We start from the raw sequence: 17,514 nt of genomic DNA, 5'->3' as shown, positions 1-17,514 counted from the left end.
AGTGATGTTTCCTGCCCGTTTCCTGACTCTGGAAATGTATAAGTCCTGAATGGAGGGCAGGTTGGCACACTGTAGAGTGAACAGCACAGTATAAGTGTCATAATTTCTTATCTACATTTCAAGCATTTTTCTCACAGATGGTTATTTTTTATCCACCATGATAATTGGAGATAGTAGGTAGTCTGTGTTTGTTCTAGAAAGTATATTGCTAAGTTTGAGATATTTCAGTCGACACATATTTTTATTCCAAGTATAACTTACAACACTGTTTGTATAGTTAAGTAAATAGGTTTAATCACTGGTATTTATATTTAGATGCAGATAGACATGATTGTTTATATTAGATAATAAATGCAGATAGTAAGGACAGTTCATTTATTCTCAGGGTTTATTGGAGGTTGTAGATTCCATTCTACTTGTCTAATCCAGGCAGAAATGGTGAATCAATACTTCAGCTGCTTCACTGAGGTAAAAGCAGCAATAGGTCAGTGTGAAAACACATTCTTAAATGTCTATTTTCTGTTATAGTAAATAATAATATTAAAGTATGTTGTTCCTAATCCAATTGTTGAAATATTTATATATAGCTACTATAAATATCCTGTATATTATGACAGTTAATGTGAATTCAACAGTGCTGTCATAGCCTCTATACTGACAAATATAAATATTTAGGCTTTATATTGGATGAGGATCTCACTCTTAGGGAATGTGTTGGCAGGTATAGCACTGAGATCAGTATTGAAACTGCAGTCTTTGTTTGCGATGAAATGTTAGTATAAAGACTTTACGTTATTTTCCAACAAACAATGTAGTTTTGTCACTGCAACTCTGTTTTTGGTGACTTATTAGTCTGTGTGGTCTGGACACTTATATGTGCAAACACATAAAAACTACTTCTAGCCTAGTACTACTTACAGAACGTGGTCAAAGTAGTGGTAGGTCTAACTCTTTTATATGGTCTTGCCCGGTTTGCAGTAAATCACACCATGTTTTATGAGTTTATACGTTTTGTGTGTAAAGTAATAACAACAGCCATCAGATAGATCTAAATGGTGGCGTTAAAGGTAGGAATATTCCGCCTGAAATTTGGGCTGGCCTAGAAAGTGTTATTAAGTGTAAGGTTAAGATAGGTGTTCCCTGACACCTAACAGACAGCTAACTAGGCAACAGACAGTTTGTGTAGTTATTAAAATAAATTACTGTAAATAACAGATAAGGAGAGTTTTTATTCCAGCTTGTTTATACATTCATAAGCACTCTCTACAGGTGTTTCGGCTTCAGGTAAGTCTGACGTCATGCCAGGTTACACCAGCGCCATCAGAGAATGTCTAAAACTGCACTTTGCAAGGAAGTCCCGCCTTCAGACGTCGCCGATTGGATCAAAAATAAACAGGACCACGCATGGTTCAATTTGATTGGCTCCACCCCTTGTCAATCAAAGTGCGAGCATAGTTTGCGGTTAGGCGTCAGGTGAAACTCGCTGTCTAAGGAGAAGGAGACAGATAAAACTGACTTCGTCTGAACTTTCTGGAAAGTTTATTGTACTATCTATGAACTTACTCACCAACGGAAGCTTTTAACACCAGAAACCAACACATGATACAAGATGAAGAGCCTCAAGTATCGGTTGAAAAAGCACGAAGTTACAATCACAGTAAGTTGTTTTTTCCTCTATTGACTAAGTTTTGCTAAGATTCTTTGTCTCTTACCATTGAATTAGCTTTGTGTTAATCGACCTCCACCACCTTATGGTAGACGTTGTGTTTTAAGAGCGGGGGGTTATTGTTTGTATCCCTGACCTGTCCTCAACAACCACGTTAACCTCGGTCATGTTCCCACGGCGGCTGTTGTGTGGTTGGAAAATACACCGCCAGCAAGTTTAAGCACCTGCACCTTTGCTCGAGGGGTGGATGTGGCCGATTGTTATACTGCGTGCAGTCAGGTTCACTTTTTTTTTATTGATCTGGCCTAAATCTATGGCAGCTGACTGTGTTGTTGTTCTTCACAAAGGTCAGAAAGAAATCTCCGTGAATCTGTGCACCAAAATGCCTCCTGGTTGTTATTACCGGGGACTGCCATGGTCTCTTGTGTGACTGGAAATACAACCTCACGACCCCAAGAATCTGGGTTTTCAAACTGTGACTTTTATTGAAGCATCATCTCACCAACAGATATAAGATGTTTGGTAGGATGAAGGCTTAGCCCAACTTACTTGTTTATTAGGTACAACTAGGTAGCCTAAAACTAATACAGTCTAATAAGACAGTAAGTGGTTATGTAATGTAAACATCTTTAGAAAAGGTGTTTAATCAACTTTATTATCATTTTAAGGATGTAGTTTGTGGTGCTGTTGAATAATATGTTGTACTGAGGGGTGTTTCAAATATTTTGTCCACCCCATTTATATCAATAATGGCAGATTAAATGAAGCTTTTCTCCGTATAACACCACATCACCACAAACTAGGGCTGCAATAAAGGATTATTTTCTGGATTTATTTGTTTTGCCTGTAAAATGTAAACTGCAGCCTCAAAAATGACCGTAAAGTTGAATCAACAGGTCTCCTTTCAGCAAAAACATTATAACCTACATAGAGGTCATATTTTGCAGGATTGTTGTTAAGCTTCACTGGTTTTAGCTCGGTGTTCTTGATAAACTGGCAACTAAGTGTATATCCTTACATAATAGAAATGCAATAATCCTGCAATAAGATATAGGATGCTTGTATTAAAATATTACATTAAAACCTCAAATGTCTATAGACTTTTTTGCACTTTGTCGCAGAGGCACCGTGGCACCATGGACGCCCCATAAGTTCCTCCAGGAATGTTACAGTGACTTTGTTCACAGGTTGTGTTGCAGCCAAGAGTATTGAATGAATAACACAGTATAATTAGACATACAGTATATGAATTCATCAGGTCTATGCTTTTCTGCTATGTTAAGTAACCCCATCATAGGCCTTAATGTTGAATTAATTCTTCACAATCTAGCAATGGCCCTCTGAGCTTAATGGACAGTCATTACAATTCTGCCCAGTTCAACGTGCAGTGGGTGTTTGGCACCGCACTCTGTTTTCAGCTCCCAGCAATTACCATGAGAAAGGCACAAAGCCAGAGGAGCTGTGTGTGGTAAACTATCTGCCCCATTTTAACGGGAGGGAGGGGGGGGCTTTCAGGAATGAAATGGTATTGTGTCCTCATTGATAGTTGTCTCACTCCTTCATCCGGAAGCAGAGACTCCCATTTTCAAATTCAAGCAGGCATTTTTTTGTACCTAGGAAACACACAAGACATAGAGGTCTCAATGATGATTTTATAACATTCCCATTGCATTCCTCTTTGCAGACAAATACCAAAGGAAAAACAGACAGATAGCGGTGCCCTTACAGCCATCACTATAGGTCTATGTCGATTTAAATGTTTTTAAAGACAGTTCTGATGCGTGTCTTGCTAAAGACAAAGGCATAGTATCATAGGATCATCACTACCTGTTCCAGCTACGTCCTGAAATCTTTTGATGTTCATGGAACATAAATTAAGAAAATCAGTCAACATGGCATTACATTGACAGCAGTGAGTCTTACTGCAAATGTTTCGGAAGCGTTCTTCCCTCATTGGTTCACAATGCCTGGGAGCTGAACTGACTCACTCTTTCCTGGAGGGGTGACTAATAATTAAGAAAAATACTTTTTTCCCAGTAGGAGAGGCGAGGGGGAATTCAAAGGACACTTGCTTTTAATATGCAAACAACAGTAACTGGCCAGAGAAAACAGATCATTTGAGGACAATGTATCTTCTTCCAGTCCCTGCACAGTCTAAATTTATTATTTAACTTATCTAAAGTAAGAATTTATGGATTTACTCTTTTGCTAAACTGAATTTCCAGACACAAGCCATACACTTCCTTTTCACACTCCACTTGACATTGTCTTGCAGTGATACTTGTTGAATTGCATTGTTTTCTGACATTGTTCTACAATCAGGTTTGCCTATCAGGTATTGGCAAGAACTTATTTCAGCCTGGGAATGCTACCTGTTAGCATTCCAAACTATTTAAGGTAGCTGGAAAAGAAAACTGAAAACTTTGTGACCAGGATATAAAATGCCAAGGCACTCCCTCAAAACCAGCTGTAGATTAGAGGCAGGGTAAGGTCTTTAGTTTGGGTTGAGTTTATGGTAATTTCTTGTGTACAATTTTTCTGTTAAGAGTGATTAATTGCAAAGCTTCTCGTGACTAGCATTGTCATGTAGCTAGCATTGATATATAATTATTGATTAATCTGTTGATTATTTTCTTGTAAAGTCAATTAATTGTTTGATGTAAAAATAGTTAAAATGGCCAAACAGCCCAAAGTGACATCTTCAAGTGTTTTGTTTTGTCCAACAAACAGCAAAACTTGGAGATATTTTGGAACCTGGTGAAATTTAAAAAATGTCTTCCCTTAAATCACTTTATAAAATAGTTGCTGATTAATTGTTGCTTGATTAATGGAGTTATTGATTAATCGCCGAGCATTAGGCCTAGAATATTCCTTAAGCTTTCATGTTTAACCATTATTAGTTTTTGACACATTTTGTCAAAGGTTTTAGCAAGAAATTAAAAAAATATAATTATTCTGTCATTGGCCTATGATAAGCATAAAAAAAGCAAAGGAAAATATCTAGATAAGAATTTTCCTCAGCAAGATAAAGAGAAAATGGCTGAACTGGTCAGACTTACATTCTCCAAACACCTTAGTAGACCACAAACCCAGATTTGTGGAAAATGTTTCAGCCTCAGCAAAACCTGATGGTTTTTCTGAGCTGTATCTGCAGAGACAGGAGGAGACAGAACAGCTTAGGGATGAAAATAAAAGAAACTGGATTTCCTGGTTAGATTTGAGATTGGTCTGAGCTGCCTCGCACAGTCACAACTTGTTGTCACAGTGATCATCTGTCGTGTCAGTTGGGGAGCTCCGCTGTGTTTTGGGTGGATGGCCAAAATGCACTAAAACCACTTTGTCGGACAGGTGAGCTGATTCACACTATTATCTCAGACATTGTACTTGTGACTCAAATATTCTGCAGCCTACATGAAATGAGGTCTTTCTGAGGCAGATTGGAAAGACTGGTTGTGATTGGCTCTGGCTTCCGTGACCCAGCAGTGCCCAGTGGATGTTCAGGATAACACACTTTGAACTATTGTCGGTTTAGCTGTGATGGATTATCTTCTCATAAGCTGCAAAGCATTGTTAACAACACACTCTGCTGGAGAAACAACAGTATATTGAATATGAAACAACATTTTTACGAGTTTTCTTTGAGTTTTGCACATGCATTCACACTCTCCTCTTCAAGTGGGCCCGGGCATGGTTAGGCTGGACTCCGGCACGGTACGCATCTAGTGCACAGCCTGAATTCTACCAGAAGTAGAACAAAGACAAAGTAGTGACGAAACGCGCTCTGTAGTGCTGTTTGTCCGTTTTCAGCTACTGTAGAAACATGATGATGCAACATGGCGACGTCCATGGAAGGGGGGGCCCCGCGGTGTATGTAGATATAAATGGCTCATTCTAACTTAATAAAGCATAATGGTTTATTATGTAAGGTCTTTATACACCACTGAAAACATAGTTATGGATCCTATATTGCATTTCTGTCGATAGATATTCAGAAATATTGCACACTGAACTGGATGTGGGTAATGTTGCAAATCAATGAACAAGATGGTCAGACATATTTGTGTGATGAAGTCGCTAGATTTCATTTGTTGGATTATCCCCCAGAAAAAATCATATTGCGATTATTTTGACAAAAATTGTGATATAAAATCATGATTTTACTGGGAATGGTCATATTTGCATTTCATTTTCACTGAAAAAAATGTTTTTGATTAATTGATCAGCTCCATATTGTTATGTTTCAAATCTATATTGCCTTTCCCTATCAGCCAACGTACAACAATTTGTTATAGCTGTGATCATCCAACAATACATTTGAGTAATGTTGGTGCTTGTGTAGTCTTGGTATAAATGTTGGGAATGTGATGGAAACGGTTATGGTTAGGGCTCTGAGGGAGGGCAGTGGGTTACTCACTACAATTGTGCATAACGTGTGTGTGCATGTCTGTCTGTGTGTGGGTGTGATTACAAGTGAAGTGTGCTCAAATGAAAGTCATTCAGTGCCACACCCAATATGGTTCGCCGCCTTTTGGGTTAACCATCCCATCAAAGACATGTTGGAATGTGTGCAGCACTCCCTGTGATACAAAAAGACAAATTTATTCCAGCTATTGACAAAGATGTCTGATCACTGACTACATTTTCAAACACATTCACAGTCAGAGAAAGGCATTGTTCTGATAAAAATAATTTCTTCCTGTGCTTTTTGATGGGTGAAGAGGCCTCTCCACATCACCTAACAGTGTTAGTTATCCCTGATCTTTCTGTCATGATGCTATGTTGTGGTGACGTGGCTGTCTTTGTGCAAATATTGGAGAAAAACTTTGCTCTAAGCTGATGTTTGTATGGTAGCTTTAACGTTGTAGAGAGTGTTTCACACCAAAGAGGCAAGAAACCCTTCAAAGTGCTGCTTGAAGCACAGAAAGAGTGTTTGGCAGAACAATGGAAGATTAAGTGAGGTCTGAGTCTCACCAACAGGATATCTTTGGCTTGTGCAGCAGTGTGATTTCAGTTTGTTGCAAATCCTACGAACTGAAATCACACTCAATAAAAACACCCAATCTGGCTTATTTGTCCTCATATTTAGGCTGCTATGAACAGTAATTTGTCATAAATTAAATGGTACTTTGTGGTTCTTGTTGGTAAAATAAAGCAAAATATTATACTCTATGGTGCCATGTACAAGCTGCATTTTGACTGTTTACATGTTTTTACTAAGATTCTGATTTTGGGGAATTATATCTACAGTTAGGTTCATTAATATATTATGTTCCAGTAAATGCTTTATGTTAGAGATAGAGTGCTGCCTTGCTTAAATTTCACTAAAATGGAAGCACTAAAAGAGAGTGAAAGAATTGGATTTAGGTGATTACATCAAAAATTCCACTGAGTAATGCAACTAATAATCCACCTATTTTACAGCGATTATGGCTTGCTTTGTATCTGAGCATAGTCACAGTAACTTTATAATGAAAGGATGCTGTTTCCATGGTTCCAGCTTACTCATATTTCAACCTTTACATTATGAGTGTGCATTAAAGGGAAAACCAACAAGAAATGGCTTAGTATGGAGTCAGGCTGCCACGAGCCTCCAGAACAGTTGTCATACTTTTGTAAATCATTTGGTCTTAAGTATATGGTGGTGGAGAGCATTATCTTATATGTTGGTCCAAAATCTTTCATAGGTGTGAAACAACATTTTATACACATCATTATCAAAGTGACCAAAGCCCAGCTGCACGGAAGCATCTGCATTTGAAATGTTTCTCACTCTTTTATTCAGGTTTTTCCTTTCATTTGTTCACCGTCAGTAGCTATTGTGGGAAAATAATCACGAGTCATTATTTCCGTAACATGAGATTTTATTGTTCATTTCTTTTGTTGCATACCTCCAGGAAGGATTAGCATTATTGTAAACACTGCCTCTGAAATTCTTCAACAGGGAGGGATTGAATTTCCCTCGGGATAAATAAAGTATATATATATCTCTCATCTATCGATATCTGAAACGAGATCATCCTGGTGAAGGACAGTTAGTTTGGTGTGTTTAGTTTGCTGTTAAACTAAAAACACAAATCCTTTAAGATAAGTTAAATCTTAAAGGATTTAACTTATCCTTTAAGATAAGTTAAAGGAGGTAAATTGCCTTTGTGTTTTATACTGTGTCAGTGTATTTTACCAAAATGCTTTTTATCTCACATAGTCAATTGTTTTGTATTCTGCGTTCACCTGGCATAAGTCGTTTGGTTTTGAAGGGCTTCATTGGGTGACAGGTTGAACACTTACCTATTGAGAGGCTTCCCTCAGGCAAAGACACAGCAAAATGTAATGAAAGGGGTAAGCATCCATTCAGGTATTTGCAGCCTCTCCAATATAGACAGCCATGTGCTCGACCGTTAATTATATTACAGCTTTAAGCAGTATATGTGACTCACAGCTTTAATGGCAGCAGGGCTGTTTATTAAACCTGGATCAAAAATTAATTTTGCTGCCCAGGGGATATCAGGCACTCACACTAATATCAAAAGATTTACGTCAGACTTGTCATTCTCTCTGCCTTGATAAGTTGCATCATGACCTCTCAAGGCTTTTAACATCCACTTGTATAGTTTCAGGACTCATGATTCAGAACTCTCTTTCATTTGTACTGCTGTATGTCTGCATATTTTCCTGCTTCTTTGTGCTCCTGATCACACCTTGGATACAAGTCTCACAATTGCATCCATGTTTCCCTCACTTGCTTTTGCTTGCATCTTAGTCCATCCATAGGAAACCATGCAAAGGGAGAAGAAACGAGGAAATATGTTTTTGTAGAAATGAGACATCCTTTCCTCAAAAGAATCATGTGAAGTGTTCACAGCTGGCTCAGCTGTTAGTCGGCTTTAACAGCTGTAGACTTTTGATGGAGTTTGTGTGTGCACATGTGCACTTTGATAATACAAAAAAAGGCGCAGTTATTGCTGCCCGAACAGCATGTTTTCTCTCTGTAGCTGTCACCTGTTAAACAAACACCTGCACATGAATAGCAACCTGCATTCTGTATTAATACTGCCTACTGTGTCCTGCTCATATTATTTATTAATTGTTTGCATCTGTATTTATTGATATTCAGATTGATATTAATTCATTATTGAATAACCCAGACTATGATTATGGTTTTGGAAATGATTTAGGCAAAATATAAAGGGTAACTCATATCAAACCCAAATCTCAATTATCAGCCTCACATGTGACTGAATGGAAATTACATTAAATGATGTAAAAAGGGTTTCTTGCTAACGGACAGATTTTCCGGCTTTCTGATTTTAACTTGATCCATAATAACAGCAGTAGGGAATAAAAATCTTAGTTATATTTTTCAATCTTTCTAAAACTGTCTATTGTCTGTGTAAAACACTCACTATCCTGACAGTAGTACTTGAGACAGATAATCAGTATATTACAAAAATCAGGCTCCTCCTAATGCCATTTCAGTGGAGTCGCAACTCCCGGGTCAAAAAGATCAGAGCCAGGAGTCTTGCGGTAACGCGGTGGCTGTCACTGCTCGTGCACTCCTCCTCGTGCATGCTCTCATTATATCTGATCAGCATCTTGATATGCCACACCTGTGAGGTGGATGGATTATCTCGGCAAAGGAGAATTGCTCACTAACACAGATTTGTGAACAATATTTGAGATTGGGCTGGGCGGTATATAAGGTATACCGATATAATTTCAAAAGAGATATATGAAATTAGACAAAACCGTTTATACCGATATAGTTTGATGCTGAGTTAATGTTTCCGTAAAGTCCTGCCAGCATTTGCTCCTCTCTGTCTCCCTCACCGTGCAGCCCCGCCCCTCCCTCTGCATCTGCACACAGCCGTCTAATCACAAAGTCTCTAACAAGATGGAGGGAGACACAGTGCTGGTCGACACTGTTAAAGACCTGGCTTGTAAAAAAAAAAAATACGGTTCATTCACTGTTTCCCACACATACACATTACTTTGGCGGGCCGCCCAGATTAGGGGACACACTGTAGCAGTTATCAGAGAAACACAGTGATTACGTTACAAGTCGCAAAACTGTGGATATTTTACGAGAGCGGACCAGGTAAAGCAACAGTGAACACACCAGTCAGATGTTACTCGTTAGCTACCACGTTGGTTTTCTTTTGATAGGCTACGTCATCAACTCGCCTCCTCAACACGCAGCTCAGAATCACCATAAAAAAGCCCCTTTTCCACTGCACAGTACCAGCTCGACTCGACTCCCCGTTTTTTTGGCTTTTCATTGTGTAAAAGTTGTACTTGTACCTGCTACCAGGTACTTGTTTTCGTTATCACCTCGTCTTATCTGTCTTCACATTCTTATGTGAAGTATGTTGAAACGTTTTAACTTCAATCAAGGCAGTTGTGTGTGTGGTGTCACTATGACGACCGGCTACACTGAAGGGTACTATCTCCGGGTACTATCTGCAGTGGAAAACAGAGGACAGCCAAACCGAGTAGAGTAGAGAAGAAGAAGGGCACACTGGTGTGTTTGCAGCAGAGGTACCTTAGGTCTGTGAGTGGGAAGAGAACTGAAGGAGGTGAATTCAATAAGTGAGTGATACTTAAGATGGAGAATGCAGTAAAGAATATACAGTTCTGTTTTTTCTGCGACTTTATATAACGTTGCCCACCACTGATGGAGAAAATAAACGGAGCAGACATACATGGAGAGAGAGACAGAAAGAGGTGGGGCACGCTGATGTGTTTGCAACCGAGGTACGATAGGTCTTTGAGAGTGTGGAAAAGGGATCTGGAGGAAAAGGAGGCAGATTCAATTAGTGAGTACACACCTAAATGCTAGCTAGAGCCACCCTCTAAAATTCCAAACCCAAGGCTTCAAAAAGGTAGTCCACAAACTAATGCGTGACGTCACGGTGACTATGTCAACTTCTTATATACAATCTTTCAGGTTCAAGCAAGGACTGAGACTTGCGCACCCCTTGTCTTTTCACTGAGCGGGCATGAGCCTTAAGGGTGAAATGTAAGAGCCTCCTACCTCACCCTTGAAGTGGTGTTATTTTACAAAATAGATGGGAGGAGGTGATGATGGCACAGTAAGGTAGAGGAGCTAGATGGAAGACTGTATTGTTGGGAAGTCGAAACAGCTGTCTTTCCAGTGTTGTTTTTAACAAAAGGAGGCTCGGGGTGCGGCTGTGAGAGCGAGCATGATGGCTCCAAACCTCTGGAAGTGATCACTATCTGTTGTTTTAGGTGTGTCTTTATATTAGTGTCAAGATAATGGAATTGCTTAAATATTTATCAGATGAGCTCAACAAATTTGGAATTCATTTGCTTTTTCTTTGCCTTTTTCTTTCTGAAGTTTAGATCTCCTGTGCTTCTGTGTACAACACTGAGTTTTACAAAGTGATTTTACAATTTTAAATGCTACTAGTATGTACATAGTTTGAGCCATTACTGTGTCACATTTTTGTAAAATGGTGTAATCAGACCACAGCAAGAACTTAATTTCATCCACACAGGTGTGTGTCTCAACAAATCTGATACCTAACTCACATAACCACAGTTTTTATGGGTCATCAGAACTGAAACCGTCATGAAACTTTTTAAATGTGTGGGCCACTGCGACAGCTTGGAGAGGTCTGTAATAGTCTACTCCTCTGCAGCAGTAAGTGTATGTGGCTTTTTCCTGTAAATAACAGTTTATAGCAATATAGCAGTGCAGTAAAGAATATACAGTATATTCTATCAGCAAGTACAGTAGATGTGAGACAGAGATTCAGGTACAGAAAACTCATCTTTGTAAGATGTTTTTAAATTGAACATTTACTTGATTTTAAACCTGGATGATGTAACATGTCTGTGACTTATCTAATGGTAACCATATCTGTGCTACATTTAAGACTGTTTTCATATAAACGGAGAACTAGCATCTGAACAAAATGTCTGCTGAAGCAGAATCACTATTTTCAAAACTGCAGTGTTACAGAAAGAAAGATGAGAAGTTTGTTGATTTTTATAATAATAAACATCACCCTGGTGTGGGAACTTGTATGTTTTGCTGCCTCCTAAGCCCCTGAGGAATCTATCTCAAGCCGATGAGCAGCCGTTATGGCCTTGAGCACCTACTGAATTTTATCAAGCAGAAACCTCTCCTTCAGCAGGATTACGCTCCAACTTGGAAACGCCCAGCAGGCGTCCTTGCCCCTTTGCTGGTGGGGGGAGAAGGTTTGGGATTTTAAAAATCCGATTTTCCTCCCTCCCTACGTCATTGTCAAAGTATGCGGGGTTTTTTGCCTCTTGGGTTTGAGTTGGTATAGACTGAATGTTTAATTTTAGTTAATCATAGGTCAGACTACAATGCTGTTGAAATCTTCTTCTGAAAAACAAACGCCTGTCAGACTAAATTACTCATCTGCTTTCTGCCCTGTCAGGAAGATGTTCATGCTATACAATGGAGCAAAAACTGCTGTCAATACAAGGGATCTCACAGTACCCAATTTTGTCATTGAAAAGCACTTTCTTTTTCATCCACATCAATGAACTGTACAATTCATGACACATAGCTAAAGATTTCATTTCTGAAATGGCATTACCCAGGATCATTTATCCAGTGATGTTGTCCTTTTATACCAGTTATATGAGATGTATACCAATTTATTTAACTTTCATATAGAGCGTTTTAATCTGCTTTCAGATAAGTTCATGAAATGTGCTGACTGAAACAGCAGCAGTCACTTCATCACAATCAGTAAACCAAACACTTGACATAAAGAGAAGCTACTGGCTTGCAAATGTCACCCCCTGTAATGCAGAAGTACAAATAGAGGTTTAATGTCATGGCAATCAGCCTGTTACAGTATGTTTGTATTGTTTCTTGATAAAAGTGGAAATTGATGCCAGATGGTGGCTCTTTGGAAAACTCTGGGCTCAGCAAAGTCATTATGGGACCATGAAGTATATCTAATTTCATGACCCCTCAGTGGCCTAGTAGTTCATATCATCTTTGGTCAAAGGACCAGCTGAGATCCCCATAATGTCTCTATTTGATTTTTATTTATTTTCTGAAAAATAAAAAAATATTCCCTTATTTCTAGAGCAGATCTTACTGCATTTGTCACATAGACATATTATAGATATATTCACTGTAGGAGGCAAACTCTCAGACAGGATCAGCAGAAGTTTGTTTTAGGCTGGACGTTGTGTTGGCTGTAGGGTGTGTAGCGTGACCGTCTGTGTTTTTAGGATTAATGTCTGGCTCCATAGAGGCAGCCATGAGGTCATTTCAGCAGTGTTACCCGTCTTTGTTCCCATGGTGCAGAAGTGATTGCCTGCATGGGGCAGAGAGCTCACTCTGTTTGTGTGTGTCTTTGTTGGTATCTTGTTTTTGTCATGTCAAGTGTGGAGCTGCCTCTAGGGGGTGCACGGCAGGAAAAATGTAATGGTGACGTAGTAGTGAAACAACTACAACAATTATTGTTTTTGTGGAATTTTTCATGAAATATTACCCTGAATTGAAAAATTTACCTTTGTAAATTAAATTTCAAATTAAAAACGTTATTAATAGTTGGCTCAAAGGGAATGGCTACTCACTTCTTTCTTTCCCAAAATACCTCCCTCCGTACAGTTCGGCACGCAGGTGAACTGTGGATTGATTGCAAAGTTTAACCATCACAGTATGACAAAAGGTTTTACTGCCACTGTTACTTTTAAAGTAATAAATATCTAATGTTACAACGAGATGTAGAGTTGTAGTGAAAAGAAGACCGATGCATGCTGTGTTTAAGCGCAGAGAGTGGGTAAGGGGAGAGTGACTGATTTAAAAGCCGTTATTTTCAAGAGTCTCACGGAGTGAAACCCCGTAGCTGTGACTTTGGGCATGTTCACTGGTGTAACAGGGACACTGCACTGCTTGTCATCCCAGAAACAGATCATCATATTTTGATGTTTATTGCACCTTCAGTAATATCGACTGCTTTCTCTGCATTGTGTTGATAGGCTATTATTCACAACAAATATGCATTGCGCAAATAAATAAATGGATTAATAAGTAAAAACCTAGAGAGAGGGTTTGGGGGTGCCGCAACCCGGTCAAGATGTAGAAGGGGGTGCTTTGCCTAAAAAGTTTGGGAACCGCTGAGTTAGGGGAACCATGCAGTTTGCAGACTGTGTGTAATATGAATGGTGTGTGTGTGTGTGTGTGTGTGTGTGTGTGTGTGTGTGTGTGTGTGTGTGTGTTGATTAGTGATGGAGTGATTATCAGTGTTGGGGGAGGTTAGCATGTGAGAGAGGACTGAGCTTATTGACTGACTTTGGGTGGGCTGCATCTGACATCAGACCCCCACCACCCCACACACACGCGCATGCACACATACGTACAGTCATGCATGCTGAGCAACAGGAGCGCAAAGATTCTGCTGATAGAGGACATACTGCTGTGAAATGGCTCAGACTAAGCCTTGTCAAGCTGTTCTGTATGTGTTTTTTATGTTTGTCTTTCTGCAGATTAGAGAATGTCTGCCTTGTCAGAAACTTTAAGTCAGTAACACTTTTGGTAAACTTGATACGTTTTTGCAAAAATCACAATTGGGGCTGAAACGATTCATCGATTTTAATTTGATTAGTAAAATGCATTGACGCAAATTCTTTGCATCGAGGCTTCATTTAATACATCTAACTCTAGCACACTGTTTCGCACAGACAGTACTGTCGCACATCGCACTTACCTGTGTGAACACGACGTAATTAAGATGGCGCTGTTTTGGAAAGTGGAGGAAGAGAGAGAAAATAGCGGGGGCTGACGACGAAAGTGTACAAATGGGATTTAGCTTTCTTTTAGCTTGAAATAATGGGATTATTTCAAGCTAAAAGAAAACAACCACTCTGTAATGTTACAGTCCGTCCACCGTAAAATGAAACTTATATCGCCTCGGCAACAGCATGATGGCACCTGATCAGAAGGCACCCAGTGTTCTGCCAGCGACCAAAGACAAAGTAACAGTAACTTTAGCATTTAACTGAAATCATGATTGATTGTTGAGTTGAAGGCTAGCCAAAGTAAGCCACAATCCTCAGCTGAAAACACACGTGTGTTTGTTGTTCTCCTGGTTGGGCCGTGAGTTTGGGTCGTGACGTCACAGTCATGGGTTAACTGGGAGCTGCACCTTAGTATAACTTGTATAGCACTCAGGTGATGTTTGTGTTGGTTAAGCAGTTGTCTGGTTGTTGGTCTGTTGATGATGTTGGTCGGATGTTTGCTGTATGACACGCTATGAATTTCCAAAAGGACTAATAAATATCTATCATCTATCAACATACACAGCTGATCTCATTACCGGAGTGGGGAGCCACGCCGCCACCGCCAATCAAAAGCACTTCTTAAATTGTGAATCGATGAAATAATCTATAGAAGCTTTGAGTACTAAAATCATCATTAGCTGCAGCCCTAGTCACAATACCAAAGGCAGCATGAGAAAGAAAGTCGGGGAGCCAATTAGTGCCTTTGTTTTCAACACCACCGCTGGCTTCAGTGGAGTCGACAGGCTAAAGGTTATTACTGGGCTACTAGACAAATCACTCGTTGTTAACAATCACTTGAAAAAATGTCCTATTAGGTTAAGGTGTCTCATTTAAGTTTGCAAGTAGTGTAATAATTTATGAATTATTAATGTTCAATGTTTAAAGGAAGTCTGCTTAACAACGACGCTTTACCGTTATCTGCCGTCGAGTCAGTCAAAGTAAGGAAGAACAAATATATGCCCCGCTCTTGTTATCATATACACACTATGTCTTCTAACTTTATAGCCCTAAGTTGTCTGGTAAGAGTTGTGTTTGAATGAAGGTTTTCTTTTGACCTGACTGCTACTGCAGGATGTGAAAAGGAAAGCAAAAAAGAAGCAAAACGATGTTATTTACTGCGTGTCGACTTCATTTTCATGTATGTATGTTGTGTTGCATTTTTAAAAATGTGGAAAGTCGATCTCTTTATCATGGCTGCCTTGGCTCTGTTTAGTGAGTTTTGTTGAAAGTTGACTGTGATGTTCTTGTTGCTGATTAGAAAGAGGGCGATGTGCCGTCAGTCTGCTGCTTCTTCTCAAGGTCCACATATATTAAAGGCATTTTCAGATGTGGAAGGAGACTTTTCCAGGAAGACCTGCTTACTCAGAACTTGGTCATAGTAAAGAATAGGTGGAGGATTTGGCAAGTTACTACCTGCTCTGTATCTACCTGATCTTTATCTTACTCCCTGGGAGTCACATGTTCAGGAATTTGATTGCTTTCCTAGATTCTCTACAGCAGTTCAAATGTCATTTTCTACACTTTAATTATTTTTTATTCGTAATACATAAATGTGTTTCATTTTAGTTTGCTTATCAGAGGTATTTACTTTTATATAAACACAGATAATAACTTATAACAGTTGGCAGATGTGATTTGTATGAATCTATTTACTGAGGTTTCTTAAAGTGCAGTGTATTGCATAACTGGTTGCATACCTTATTGTGTTGTAACCTCTAACGAAAGTGATTTGTTACCAGATAGCAAATGAGAATTATATTATGGACATGTTTTTTTTGCTTAGCCTAGTCAATTTGACCATTCCTTCAGTCACATTCTTGCCTGTGTGTGTGTGTGTGATGACTTGTTTTGCTGGACAAGCAAGCATCATCACTAGTATTTGTGTTCAAGTACCAGCATGCCCGAAGACTTCCTGACTTAACCTAATACGGGCATGTAAGACAAAAGACTCCTGTGGTGTTTTCCCTATTATTGCCTCATCATTGCCTTGAGGTGAGAGTAAAACAACAGATTTCAATAAAATATTCCCTTCAGATACATGACCTTAAAGTACCACTGTCATGCGTACAAACATGGGTGGTAGACACTCCAATTATTCTGTCTATTTTCCTGTTTGTCTTCCACCCTGGTGTGTATTCCCTTATTGTTTCTAATGGCACTGAAAATGCAAATTTTAATGGTGTTTTGTTCTTAAAGAAAATTACTACCTTGTTGATTTACTGTAGTGTTTCTGCATTAGTGACCTAAATCGTTCCTTACTGGCTGATTAGAAATCATTTTATAGCCCCACGGCTGTCTGTCTGCCCTGTTTCTGCTCTCTTTTATTTCCACTTCATCACACCAGCTGGAATAATATCAGCCATATATCAGCAGGCATCTACAGCCAAAGTCCATATCCCCGCTTGTTTTTAATTCCTCTGCTTTGGGACATTGTTATTTCAATGATGGCTATTAAAGTGTGTCAGCTAAGCTGCTGACATTTTACAGGAAAAGGATAGGCTACTTTAACTTCACACAAAAGCTGCAGAACCGGTGCCTTCATAGTAGGCCTACACGATATGAGGAAATTCTGCAATGTAACATTGTTCAATAGACAATGAGTTGCAATCAATAAACAAATATTAAATTGTGCATATTAGCTATACAGTTCTTGGGTCAACCTGGTTGTCTTTAACTACAGAACAGGATTAGGAGGAGGAGGGGCTGGTTTGTCTCAGTTAGCAGCTAAGTTGAGCTGAGGGCGGCTGTTGCTCAGGAGGTAGAGCGGGTTGCCCGTTAATCGGAAGGTCAGCAGTTCAATCCCCGGCTCCTCCAGGCTGCATGTCGAAGTGTACTTGGTAAAACTGAGAGACTGCGGACAGTGCAGATTAAAATGCTGTTAAACAGGTGTATTGATAAAGTTGGCTTTTTAAATGTGTTTTATTGCATCTTACAGTAACAAGGAGGACACGAATTTTTGTTCTGAATTGTTTCAGTATACAGCCATGATAGCTCAGTCTCAGCATGCTAACCTTTGATAATTAGCACTAAACAATGTACACCTGACGGTTTTAGTTTTG

The 17,514-nt window shown here is 39.3% G+C and overlaps 1 protein-coding gene across 1 annotated transcript in view; it reads left to right on the top strand.

Moving 5' to 3' along the window:
- The first annotated feature begins 1,442 nt into the window (after nt 1–1,442).
- uacab (uveal autoantigen with coiled-coil domains and ankyrin repeats b) overlaps nt 1,443–17,514 on the top strand; it is a 46,355-nt gene continuing 30,283 nt past the window's right edge. Inside the window, exon 1 of the mRNA XM_046032629.1 lies at nt 1,443–1,657. Within this exon, the coding sequence (XP_045888585.1) occupies nt 1,610–1,657 (48 nt within the window). The 5' untranslated portion in view covers nt 1,443–1,609. The remainder of the gene's footprint in view (nt 1,658–17,514) is intronic.

The sequence above is a fragment of the Micropterus dolomieu genome, linkage group LG20 (genome assembly GCF_021292245.1).
Source record: "Micropterus dolomieu isolate WLL.071019.BEF.003 ecotype Adirondacks linkage group LG20, ASM2129224v1, whole genome shotgun sequence".
Taxonomy (NCBI): Eukaryota; Metazoa; Chordata; class Actinopteri; order Centrarchiformes; family Centrarchidae; genus Micropterus; species Micropterus dolomieu.
The sequence above is the reverse complement of the archived record's forward strand: the minus strand, read 5'-3'. Positions and strand labels throughout refer to the sequence as shown.